At 50.3% G+C, this 12,477-nt stretch overlaps 1 protein-coding gene across 1 annotated transcript; it reads right to left on the bottom strand.

Moving 5' to 3' along the window:
* Positions 1 to 5,765: 5,765 nt before the first annotated feature.
* On the bottom strand, positions 5,766 to 12,469 carry CPXM1 (carboxypeptidase X, M14 family member 1). The gene is made up of 14 exons (XM_070588923.1): positions 11,932 to 12,469; positions 10,378 to 10,539; positions 10,081 to 10,190; positions 9,819 to 9,958; positions 9,626 to 9,716; positions 8,860 to 9,010; positions 8,688 to 8,776; positions 8,241 to 8,364; positions 7,961 to 8,157; positions 7,694 to 7,873; positions 7,311 to 7,608; positions 6,993 to 7,132; positions 6,243 to 6,345; positions 5,766 to 6,141 (listed from the first exon to the last, which is right to left on the bottom strand). Exons 1-14 carry the CDS (start codon positions 12,101 to 12,103, stop codon positions 5,900 to 5,902), a joined length of 2,199 nt encoding a protein of 732 aa, XP_070445024.1. The 5' UTR covers positions 12,104 to 12,469; the 3' UTR covers positions 5,766 to 5,899.
* Positions 12,470 to 12,477: the final 8 nt, after the last annotated feature.

The following is a 12,477-nucleotide window of genomic DNA, read 5'->3' as shown; positions in this document are numbered from 1 at the left end:
GCCCTTTCACTGTGTCCTCACATGGCCTTTTCTCTTTGCGTGCGTTTCTCTGGTGTCTCTCCCTCTTTTTATAAGGACTGGGTTAGGGTCTATGCATCTGACCTCATTTATCCTTAATTACCTCTTTAAAGGCTCTATCTCCAAACTCAGTCACATTCTAAAGTTCTGGGGGTTGGGACTTCAACATAGGAATTTAGGGGTACACAATTCAGTCCGTATAGTACCTTTTACAATAACTCAAAAAAATGAAATAGACATAAATCTAACAAAATATATGCAGGATTTGTAGGCTAGAAACTGTAAAATGCTAATACAAGTGATCAAAGAAGACCTAATAAAAGGAAAAACATACTGTGTTCATGGATTGGAAGACACAGTACATTTGAGATGTCGATTCTCCCCCAAATTGACCTATAAATTTAATGCAATTCCAATCAAAATCTCAGCAGGATTCCTTGTAGATATAGACAAGCTAAATCTAAAATGTATATAGAAAGGTAAAGAAACTAGAATAGGCAAAACAATTTTTAAAAAGATAGAGGATTTACACTAGACAATTTTTTGTAGAGTTTTTTTATTGTAATAAAAGTTACCATTATGATAATTTTTAAGTGTACAATCGGTGACATTAAGTACGTTCACAATGATGTAATGCTGGAAGTACTATCCATTTCCAGAACTTTTTTCAACATCCCAAACAGAAACACTGTACCCATTGAAAAATAACTCCTCACTCCCCCTCCTCCTAGTCCCTGGTAACTTCTATTTGACTTTCTGTCTCTATGAATTTGCCTATTCTCAATACCTCATATAAGTGGAATCAAATGATATTTGTCCTTTTGTGTCTGGCTTATTTCACTTAGCATAACATTAACAGGTTTTGTCTCTATTGGAGCTTGTATCACAATTTCATTCCTTTTCATGGCTGAGTAATACTCTATTGGATGTGTAGACTACATTTTGTTTACTCATTCAATTTGTGATGAACACTTGGGTTGTATCTACCTTTTGGCTATTGGGAATAATGCTGCTATGAACATTGGTATACAAGTATCTGTTTGAGTTCCTGCTTAAAATTTTGGGGGGGGTGGAATATACCTAGGAGTGGAATTGCTGGATCATTTGGGAATTTTATGTTTAACTTTTTGAGGAACCACTAAACTCTTTTTGACAGCAGCTGTAACATTTTATATTCCCACTAGCATTACAAGGGTTCCAATTTCTCCACATCATTGCCAATACTTGTTATTTTCCATTTTATTGATAATAGCCATCCTAATGGGTATGAAGTGCTGTCTCATTGTGGTTTCGATTTACATTTCCCTAATGACTAATGATGGTGAGCATCTTTTCATGTAGTCATTGGCCACTTATATATCTTTTTTGAAGAAATGTGTTCAAGTCTTTGGCCCATTTTTTTTTTTTTTTAAGATTTTATTTTTTCCTTTTTCTCCCCAAAGCCCCCCGGTACATAGTTGTATATTCTTCGTTGTGGGTCCTTCTAGTTGTGGCATGTGGGACGCTGCCTCAGCGTGGTTTGATGAGCAGTGCCATGTCTGTGCCCAGGATTCGAACCAATGAAACCCTGGGCCACCTGCAGCAGAGCGCGCAAACTTAACCACTCGGCCACGGGGCCAGCCCCCTTGGCCCATTTTTGAATTGGTTTGTTTTGTTGTTGTTGTTGAGTTGTCGGAGTTCTTTATGTATGCTAGATGTTTAAATTTCTGTAAATATTTTCTCCCATTCTGTGTATTGTCTTTTCACTCTCTTGCAGTGTTATTTGATGCACAAAACGTTTTAAATTGATGAAGTCTAATTTATCTGTTTTTCTTTTGTTGCCTTGCTTTTGGTGTTCTATCCAAGAAATCCTTGACAAAACCAACGTCATGATGATTTTCTCCTGTTTTCTTCCAGGAGTTTTATAGTTTTAGCTTTTAAGTTTAGGTTTTTGATCTCTTTTGAGTTAATTTTTGTATATGGTGTAAGGTAAGGGTCCAACTTCATTCTTTTGCATGTTCATACTACCCAATTTTAAGATGTATCATGAAGCTACAGTAGTCAAGACAGTGTGGTATTGGTGAAAGGATAAATACATACCCATGCAACAGACTAAAAATTTCAGAAATAGACCCACACAAATATGGTCAACAGATCTTTAACAAAAGTATGAAGGCATTTCAATGGAGAAAGAATGGTCTTTTCAACAAAAGGTGCTGGAAAAACTGGACCTCCATATGCAAAAAAATAACCCTCAACTTACATCTCACAAATATAAAAATTAACTCAAAAAGGGATTATAAATCTAAGTGTAGTGTGTAAAACTGTAAAACTTTCAGAAGAAAACATAGGAAAAAGTCTTTGTAAGTTTTGGTTAGTCAAAGAGTTCTCAGAACACAAAAAGTACTGTGTATAAAAGAGAACATTGATAAATGGAACTGCATCAAAATTTAAAACTTCTGCTTGGCACAGAACACAATTAAGAGAATAAAAAGATAAGCCACAGATTGGGAGAAAATATTTGCAAATCACGTATTAGACAAAGGACTTGTATTCAACTCTCAAATTTTTAAATGGACAGAAGACTCCCTTTTTTTGCCCCCTGTACGTGATGAGTCACTTCTCTCTTGCTGCTTCCAAGACTCTCTCTTTGTCTTCTGACAGGTTGATTTTATATCTAGATGTGGATCTCTTTGAGTGTATCCTGCTGAGAGTTCATTGAGCTAAGGCAAAAATACAGGAACAGAAAAGTTATCAGTGATGGCCTAGGGTTTGCACAAGGGAATTCTCTATGTTCGTGTCTACAAACAGGTGATGGGTACAAGAATCTATGCATGTGACTCACTGAAATGTACATCAAAAAAAGGTGAGTTTTATTGTATGCAAATTTTTAATAAATGAAAATGGCTACTTTTAAAAAACATCAAATGTTCACACAAAGTTTAACTTTTTTTTTTTTTTTTTGAGGAAGATTAGCCCTGAGCTAACTACTGCCAAACCTCCTTTTTTTGCTAAGGAAGACTGGCCCTGAGCTGACATCCATGCCCATCTTCCTCTACTTTATATGAGGGACGACTACCACAGTATGGCTTTTGCCAAGCAGTGCCATGTCCACACCCAGGATCCAAACCAGCGAACCCTGGGCCGCTGAGAAGTGGGACGCACGAACTTAACCACTTCGCCACCAGGCCAGCCCCCTTAACATATATTTTTAAGGGAACACCAATGTACTCCCACGAGGAAGAGGAAAAGAATATTGCCAAGCTCCAGAAGCCTGCCATGTTCTCCTCCCTAATTGGTGCTCCATTGCTCCCCCTAGGATCAATCGCTATTCCTAATTTTATCATAATCATATCCTTGCTTTCCTTTATTATTCTATCACTCAAGCATCCATAAACAATTTAATTCCATTTTCCCTTTGTGTTTTGCTTATTTCACTCAAAATTGTTTCTATGAGAGTCTTCCATGTTGCATATGGCGGTTGTTCATTTTCATTCCTCTATACAATTCCATTGCATAAATGTACCATATTTTATTCTCCATTGTACTCTTGATGGACATTTGGACTGATTCCAACGAGGGTCTATGACAAATAAAGCCACTATAAGCATTCATGTACATGTATCCTTTTGCACATCTGTGAGAGTTTCTCTATGGTATATATTGTATACCCAGAAATAGGGGCACGTGTGCCTTCAATTTTGCTAAATTATGCTGAAGTGTTCTTCATCTTGTCATATAAGTCAAGCGGAATGCAAAAGCAAACACCTCTAGTGACACATGGTGCAGACACCAAAAAGGATTTATTGGAGAAAACTTCTAGGCAAAGTGTGGGGAGAATGTACATAATGCCCAGAAGTCCTCTTAGCTAAAAGATGGCATGCTAGGCCAGGCAGGGCTGATCTCACTGCTAAAAGAACTCCCGCAGAGGGGCCCATTCTCACGCCACTTTACATATTATGAGGAAGGAAGGAGGGACCTGAGAACCCCTTGACAACTATGTAACAGAGGGAGCTTTCTGGCCAGGAAAATGTCTCACTAGATGTGGGGAAAATTCAGAGCGTGGACATCACCTGGGGGAGATCGCACACCATTTCAGTTATGCTGAACTAGCTGGTTCTAGGCTACCCAAAGAGAGAAGGGAGAGAGTCAGTGGAAACTTCCAGCAGACACACCTGAGTGTGTTCAGTTAATCATTATATCATGTCTGTCTCTGGTAGTTTTCTTTGCCCTGATGTCAACTATATCTGATATTAAAATAGCCACTCCTGCTCTCCTTTGATTAATGTTTGCATGACATATCTTTTTTCATCCTTTTACTTTCAAGATGCCCATAGCTTTACATTTGAAGTGAGTTTATTGTAGTATATAGTTGAGTCATGTCTTCTAATCCATTCTGCCAATAAGCTGTGCACTTCTCTTTATGTATATTAAACTTTGATGAATAAAAAAAGTCTTTTTTTTTGGGAAAAAATGATGTTGTACAAGAGGAACTGGAGGTAGGGAGAGAAGGAGCAGGGAGATGGGAGATGTGGCCCCAAATTCCTCATGGTGATCTTGCATTGAAAACATGACAGAGAAACAGACATACCTCGAGAAACAAACAACACAAGAGCCCAGAACCAGGCAGAGCTTACATAACAAAGGGCTACATGCACATCTGTGTGCCATATTTTGCCTGTCAGTATCTGTCCCGTTCCTGCCCTTGCAAGCTCTCCTCTGAATTGCAGGGGGCTGGGAGCCTGGAAACCACAATTTGTGGGCTTCTTTGCAAGCTAGGTTACAGTTGGATTTTGCCAGTGGCCTTCAGAGGTTGGAGATTAGAAACTGGAAAGAAGGGAGAAATTATTCTACTTCTGGTTCTGGCCATGGCAGGTGACCACAAGTGATCACAAGTGGCTACAGGTGGCCACAGGTGACTGTGGGCTCCAGCACCATCAGCAAACACAGGCTTATCAATACCAGACCAAGGGTGTTATCAGATTCCTGATTTCTAGGTAAAACTCTCTTCTCCCTTTTTCTCACCCAGCTCTTCCAACACCTTTATATCCAATGCCCAGCATTAAATTTCCCCCTGCTTGAAATACCTAGACTGGGTTGTTTTCCTGGCAAGACACAGACTGACACATAACTTCCCCTTAGTCTGAAAGAAACTATTTAAATCCTGTCATTTACCAACTCTCCAAAAATGACTAGTGAAGCAAATTCAAATGCTGTCAGCTGTTCTCTTTAATTCTCTCTCTTGGAGCTATCTCTGTCCACACCCCTGCACTTGGCCCACCCCCCATCTAAACTCCTAGAACCATGGCCTCTATCGCATCCTTGACCGTTTGAGCTCCTGTTGATCTGCAGTGCTGTATTTCACTCCCATGGATGTAACTCCCTTGTCTGTGCTCCCACAGCAACCGGCCTTCACCTTAGCACACCTCACACTGGACTGTACTAAAGTGTCCTCTCTCTTGACTGGTCCTGGGTGGGCACTGTTTACCTTTGACTCCTTGCACACTTGGCACTGAGCAGACGCCTACAGAATGTTTAACTGCACTACAATGGCACCTGCTACCGAAGTTGATGGTTGATGAGTTGAGTCACTCTGCCAAGCCCTAGGTTCAAAAAGAACCCAGGCAGGATCCTCTTTCCACGCTATTTCTCCAGAAGTCAACTGATGAGAGTATGCAAGTGTGTGTAGAATAGGCTCGGGGAGAAGGGGGAGCTGAGGCCTGGCCCAAGGGGAGGACCTGAGAAATAAAGACCACAGGAAGATTGGCTGAGGTACCAGGTAGCTTTAATGGGTCCAAGCACCTCTTACCCCACTTTGTCCCTCCCTCCCCACTCTCAACCCCCCTCCCTCAGTTCTAGACAGGTCCAGCCTGCCCAAGGCTCTGGGGCTTTTCTGGAGGTGTTAGTCCTTCTGTCCCCTCAGCCGCTCCAGCCGCCTCCGAAGATCTGGGGGCACCTTCGCCCCAGCTGCCAGCAGCTCTCGAAGTCTCTGTTTGGGAGTCTTGGTGAGGTGGAAATTGCAGGGCATGGGGCCCTCTTCAAAGGTGACCCGGCAGCTTCGTGTCACTGTGTGGTAGCCCTCAGCACTGGCAGTCACCATATAGTCCCCTGGGGTCAGCAGGCGCCAGTAATCCCCGCCCCACGCTGAGAGAAGTGAAAGGCAAGATCAGGGTCCAGTGATCCTCGGCTTCTGACTCAGCATAAAGCCCTCCTGCACCTCCGCCATCCCTTCCCCAGACACGCACCTGTTGTCACATCATGGTTAATCCCGTCCACGGCAATGACAGCATCAGCAATCCCAAGCTCCGTGTCCTTGTCCCGCACGACTCCTGCAATGCCCATGCGCACCTGTGTGGGGACAGGTTATCAAAATCCTTTCCCTTCAGCATGAGAATGTTCCTTCAGTTCATTTCCTGGCTCTGCTCCCCTGTGAACTTGAAAAAGACAGTACGTCTACCATGCTCCCAGGTGACGATACACTGGTAAAAATATCTGATTGATCAGTTGCATCTGGACTGGGAGAACTATAAATACCTGACAGGAAGGCATATCTTCGGGCTTCCCCAAGTTCAATGACCCTTGTTACTGGGCTTGTCGTTTTAGAACCTTTGGAAACTATACCGATGGAGCTAGTGCAAGGGACATGAGTTCCTGTGGAATATGAAGCGTCTATGCCAGGGCACTTCCTGCACTTGCCTTATGTGAACCTTTTGTGAGAACAGCTCTCCCGAGAATAGCTCTGGGACCACCGCCCAGACTGCCATGGGGTCTACTCCTACTGGCTAACAATGTCTGACGCCACCCTGCTGGCAAACTGTGCTTCCTGTCCTACATCCCTCCAAGTCAATCTGATGCCAAGTGCAACCCACGGCATTTGTGAGTCAGAATATTCAGCTGGACCTTAGGAGACCCCTGTGGGGAGCTGCAACCTACACGGAGGGCAGACCAGCCAGGAATGACTTGGGCAGGCTGGGGGTGAGGGATTCGGATCCGACCTGTTCCAGGTAGGTGAGGAGGGCATCTTTGTTGTTCTCCCACTCCTGGGGCAGTTCATTCTCGTGAGGGAACTTGTCACAAGACAGCTCCACAGTGACCTCAAAGCAGTTGGTGTGTAGGTAGCTGAAGTCATTCATGCCTAGGGGTACCACAGACACTGGAGCCTAACGGGGAAGGACGGGAGCCCCACCCTCCTGGGGCCCTCCTCTGAGAGACACTTCCCAGTGGGAATTGACACCAATGCTGTATGTGACAGCAGACTGTCTTATTGGGGTGGGGTTCAAGGGACAGGGCTAACTCCATCCTCAGGCACCTACTCCCAGGGACTGTGTGCCAGTCAGCCCCGTTGATGACGTTGCCATGCAAGGAGAAGTCCTGGTTGTGGCAGGGTCGGCGATCTGGATCCTGCATGGCCCGATTAGTGCCGGCATAGACGGTGCTGAGCCAGCGAAACACGGCATCATCTGGGGTGGGCGTGAGTTCACGGGCAGCCCACGGGGTCCGAGTCATGTCAAATGGGTAGGACACCACGAGCTCACCCCCGTGGAGGTTGGCACTCAGCACAAAGGGGATCCGCTCCATCCACTGGATCACTGCCCGCGTTTCAGGAGCCACCTGGACAGGGGCAGGTCAGGAGGGGAGGGAGACAGAGACAAGGGCCCCCAGGGTGGCTCTCCACCACTGCCCCCAGAATACTCACAGTGGCATTGGGCAGGGTATAGTAAGTGGGCAGTGGCAGGTGATGGTTGGGGACAGTGTCAGGCACCAGCCCATCATCTTCTGCTTCCCAAAGTGGTGTGTTGAGGTCAGCAAAATTATGGTTAAGGTCAATACCCTGCTGGTTCCAGCGGCCCTCTGCCCAGCCCACCAGCTCCGAGCCCTGCCAGGGAAAGGGCTTGTTCAAGACAAGCAGACTCCAGGCACCAGGGAGGAAAGAGCAGGGTGGCCCCTCTGCCAGGCTGCCTACCCGGCGGAAGGCAGTCTCATAGCCATCAGGGTTCATGGAGGGCAGCAGGTGAATGCGCATCTCGGTGAGCAGCCGGGTCACCCGTGGGTCTCCTCGCAGGAACTCACGGCACAGGAACTGCATCAGAAGCAGGAGCAACTCCCGCCCCAGGGCCTCATTCCCATGCATGCCGGCCACATAGCGCACCTCAGGCTCCCCTGGGAACACACAGGGGCTTGCAGCTGGCTCACACCCATGGCTCCTCCCTGTGCCTACCTTTCCCCACCCGGCCTGCCAGTACCCAGCTCATGCTCCCCAGGCTGGTCCGACATTTCCATCACATACAGCTTCAGGCCCTGGTGGCTCTTCCCGATGCTGTAGACGCGGGTGATGTTGGGGCATTGCTCGTTCACCTCCTTCATCAGCTGGGGCATAGGAGGATTAGACCCAGGGGTCAGACCACATGTGGCTGTGGAAGGACTTACAAAAGCCAGTGGTGGCCTACACAGATGGGGGCACCATGGCATGGTACAGGAGGGGAGCACCAGACAGGAAGGAAGGGTCAGAACAGGAGAGGCATTCATAACAAGGGAAACTAGGGAAGAGTTTAAGGGTCAACAGGAAAGAAAGATGAGACAGCAGGGGATAGAGGGGGCCATAAGGGCAGTCATAGCAGGTTACGCCGTGGTGGGAAGGGGACTTGAGATAGGCAGCTCCTCCCTCCTGGCTCATAGGGGTTACATCTGACCTTCCTCATGGCCTTATAATTGTGATGCCGGAAGTCCAGAGGGTCGGGGGATCCCAGCACAGGGGCCTCAGGGAACAGGCTGTTAGGATCTGGTGGAGAGGGAGTTCATGGGAAAGGGTGAGTTCACAGTGGAGGTTGCACCCTGCCCATCCAGCCTTGTCCAACTGCCCACCTGAGACGGGGCAGGCCAGGATCTCTGCCCGGAGGCAAGATGCGCCTCCCTGGAGCCACGTCTGGGGCAGCAGGCGAATGAAGCGAGCCACCTGGGGCTCAGGCAGGAGGTTCAGCACTGGTGTCTCTGGGTCTGAGTTGGCAGGAAATACCTGGCGGCATCAAGTCCTTTGTTGGAGCTGCTGGAATCCCAGCAGCTTGGCTCAGGATCCAGGAAAGGAGCTGAGGCCTCCAAGCTCACTGTCAAACCCACCCTGGTGGGCTCAGCTGGAGACTTGCACTCTGTTTCAAACACAGACACCCTGCCCACAACCCCTGCCAATGGGCAGCCCTAGGCGGCCGTGCTTTCTGGCTTGGTCACAGCTCATTAGACCAATAGGGCCACATGACTCAGGAGAAGCCCATCCTAAAGCTGGCCTGGACCCCACCCCATAGCCTGGTGTGAAAAGGTCCATGAGAAGGGGAGATAAGTGATGCAAGGACCAGAGGCCCTTTGCCAGAAGGGGTGTTCCAACAGGAGGCATGAATGGCACCCACGTCACAGAGGAAGTATTTGGGGAAGATGCAGGCATGTTCCAGAGCAGCCTGGTTCCCAAGGCTGCCTGCTGGTGCCACCCATCCTGACAACAACCCCCTTTCTCCTGGGATGCCCAAGTTGGCATCTGTTCTTTGTCCTCAGAGGAGCCCCAGCCCAGCCCAGCACCTTAGAGTGATCTGGGTGCCCAACTCCCAGCACAGAGGGCCTCAGCCACCATGGGACCACTCACCGCGTCCATTCCACTGCTGCGGTTCCTACTCCCCCACCAGGTCCGACTGTCATTGCTAAACTGGACCTTGTATGATGTGACCCAGTCGTACCTGGCAGGAGTGGTGGTGGAGATAATCAGTGGCCCCAGGACTCCCACTCCAGCCCTCCTAAGTCTGTGTATGACTTCCCGACCTGGAGCTAGCCTGCCTCACCTCCAGATAGAGTTCCTGCCCTGTGTGATAACGCCTGAGAAGCGGGTAGGGTGCCTAGCATCCACTTGAAACCACGGCTCAGAATCCTGCTCCTCAGCACACCAGGCCCCATCATATAGATCACCATCCTCTAGGCCTGACTGTGGGCACAGAACATGGTGATTAGACCACAAGGGCAGTGTGGGGTGGGCCAGGATGGGGAGTGGGGCGCAGCAGGAAGAAGGTCTTCGAGGTCGCCTTGCTCTGAGCCAGGGGTGCTGACCTGGATGTTGAGCCGTCCTCGGTGTGGTCCAAGACCAAAGGACTGGCTGCTGGATGCCTCGAGCTGGCTATCTGTGACTCGCAGGGACTCCAGGCCCAAAGGGGGACAGCCTGGGGCAGTGACAGAGCAGTGAGACAGGATCAGAGAGAGAGTGGTGGGGGCAGGTGGGAAGCTGAGCCTCAGCCTGCCCGTGTGCTGGGCAGGCTGGGGGCGTGCCTATGCCTCTGAGGCCAAGAGCAACATTACTATATGGGCCAGTGGCCACAAGTCTGGGCAGAGCCCCTGGAGGGGCGGTACCTGGTTCTTGCTTTTCAGGGAGATCAAGGGCCTTTGCAGGGTTGGTGGTCACTGGAGGCCCAGCAGTCACTGGGGGTGTGGGGCGAGTTAGCTTCTTTCGTTTCTTCATAATGATCTTTTTCTTCTTGATGATGCGAATCCGGACATGCTGTTCTGAGGTCCCTGGAGACCGGGGAGGCATAGCACCAGAGGAGGGAAGAATGGCAGATGGAGTGGTCTGCCAGCCCAAGAAAGCATGCAAGCCCACAACAGCACGCCCCTACACACAACTATCTAAGGACCTCAGCACGGACTCAAAGGCCTACACAGACGGACCCCAACCTGACTCTCCAGACACCTCCTTACCTCCTTCTCCCTCCTGACATGAGTACATGCTTGGTCAGCCTCACCTCTGACCCTCTCCAACGGAGAGCTACATCCAGCCACTGGGAACTCTCTGGTTGCTCCAAAGAGCTGAGTTTGGTTCTTTACCTCCAGGCCTTTGCCCTGGCTGTCCCCTCCCCATCATACTACCCACCACTTCTGATTTTATTGCCTAATTCTCATTCTTCCTTCGCATCTCAGCCCAGATTTCCTTAGAGGAGCCCTCCTATGCCCCAAAGCCCCCATGCCGCCTCCATCATTGCTTCTGCCCTCTGGGTTGAGATGTCCTGTCCGCAAATCCATGTCTGCCAGGGTGCTCAGCCTTTCCAGGGCTGGGCCTGTGTCCTAGTCCCCCATCCACCCACCCAAGCTCCACAGGTACCTCCAGAACATGCTGTGCATTTTCATGTCTGGTGCCCTGTGCCTTTGCACTGTTTCCTTCTTGGCTGCCCTGTCTCTTCAGCTCTTCCTGATTCAGAAATATTCACCCTTCAGAACCCAGTTCCACTTGCCTCCTCTGAGAAGCCCTCCTTGACTACTGTCCCCTTGCCTTCCTCCTCTGTGCTTCCACATCTGAGAAGTTGAGAGGCAGCCTGCCTCTCCCCCTCCCCAGGCAGTGCCCCATTCCTCCAGGCAGCCTCAGCAAAGAGTGTTCTTCCTCCCTTTCTCTTGTTCTTTCCTTCCAGCCCCTGCCCTCAAGCTCTCTCCTACACAGTCTTGCTCTGCACCTCTTAGTCTCAGTGCCTTTGCCTGCACCTCTTTCTCCCCTTCTCCTGGTTCTGGTCTCAGTTTCCTCATCAGTGAAAAGGGAAGGTATTGGGCTGGAAGAGGCAGCATCCCACTGGCTCCCGGCACAGGACTGCTGACTTGGTCTGGCCAAGAACTGGGGCTGCTGAGTCAGCAGCCATTGCACCGGGCAGGGAGTGTGTGTGTGTGTGTGTGTGTGTGCGCGCGCGCATGTGTTGGGACAAGGGAGGAGCGAGGGAGAGAAGAGAGTGTGTGTGTGTGTGTGTCCATGTGTTGGGACAAGGGGGGAGAGGGGGAGGGGGAGGGGGAGAGGGAGAGAGAGAGAGAGAGAGAGAGAGAGAGAGTGCGTGTGTGTGAGTGTGTGTGTGTGTGTGTTTTGAGGCAGGGGGCAGTGGGGCAACCGACTTGCCTGAGAAAGGGCCCTCGGGCCGGGCGGGAGCTCACCATTACTCTTCTCCGCGGGCGGCTGTGCCGAGCTGCTCCGCTGGGCCGGGGTCGAGATCGGAGCCTCGGTGGTCGCAGGCGGCGCATGGTCCGGCACGGAGGCGCTGGGCGCCCCGAGACCCAGGCCGACGGCAGGCGCGAAGGCGGCCAAGGCGAGCAGGAGACCCCACATGGCGGGATCCAGAGGTGGGACGCGCGGGGCCGGCGGCGGTCGGTGGGTCCGTCTCTTCCTGCCGGGTGCTCAGGAGCCCCCCGCCCCTTCCTGCCGCCGCCGCACGCCCCCTGCGGCCTCCGGCCCGCCCACAGCCCGCTCGCTGGCCTCGGACCCGGGAGGGGAGGCGAGGGGGCCGGGCGGAGCGAGCGGGGCGGACCCCCGAGGGGCCGCGGGGTGCGGCCGGGCCGCCAGAGATCTCCGCACCCACCGACCCTGCCCGCCCTCTCGGGCAGTCCCGAGCTCACCCGCTCACTCGTGCGCTGCCCTGTCCAGTCTGCAAAGCCCTTTGCGCCCTCGATTTCACTCGGTCCTGCAAGGCTCCCCCCCCACAC

This window comes from Equus przewalskii, chromosome 21, assembly GCF_037783145.1.
Source record: "Equus przewalskii isolate Varuska chromosome 21, EquPr2, whole genome shotgun sequence".
In the NCBI taxonomy this organism is placed as follows: domain Eukaryota; kingdom Metazoa; phylum Chordata; class Mammalia; order Perissodactyla; family Equidae; genus Equus; species Equus przewalskii.
Note: the sequence above shows the minus strand (reverse complement) of the source record. Positions and strands in the feature narration are given on the sequence as shown.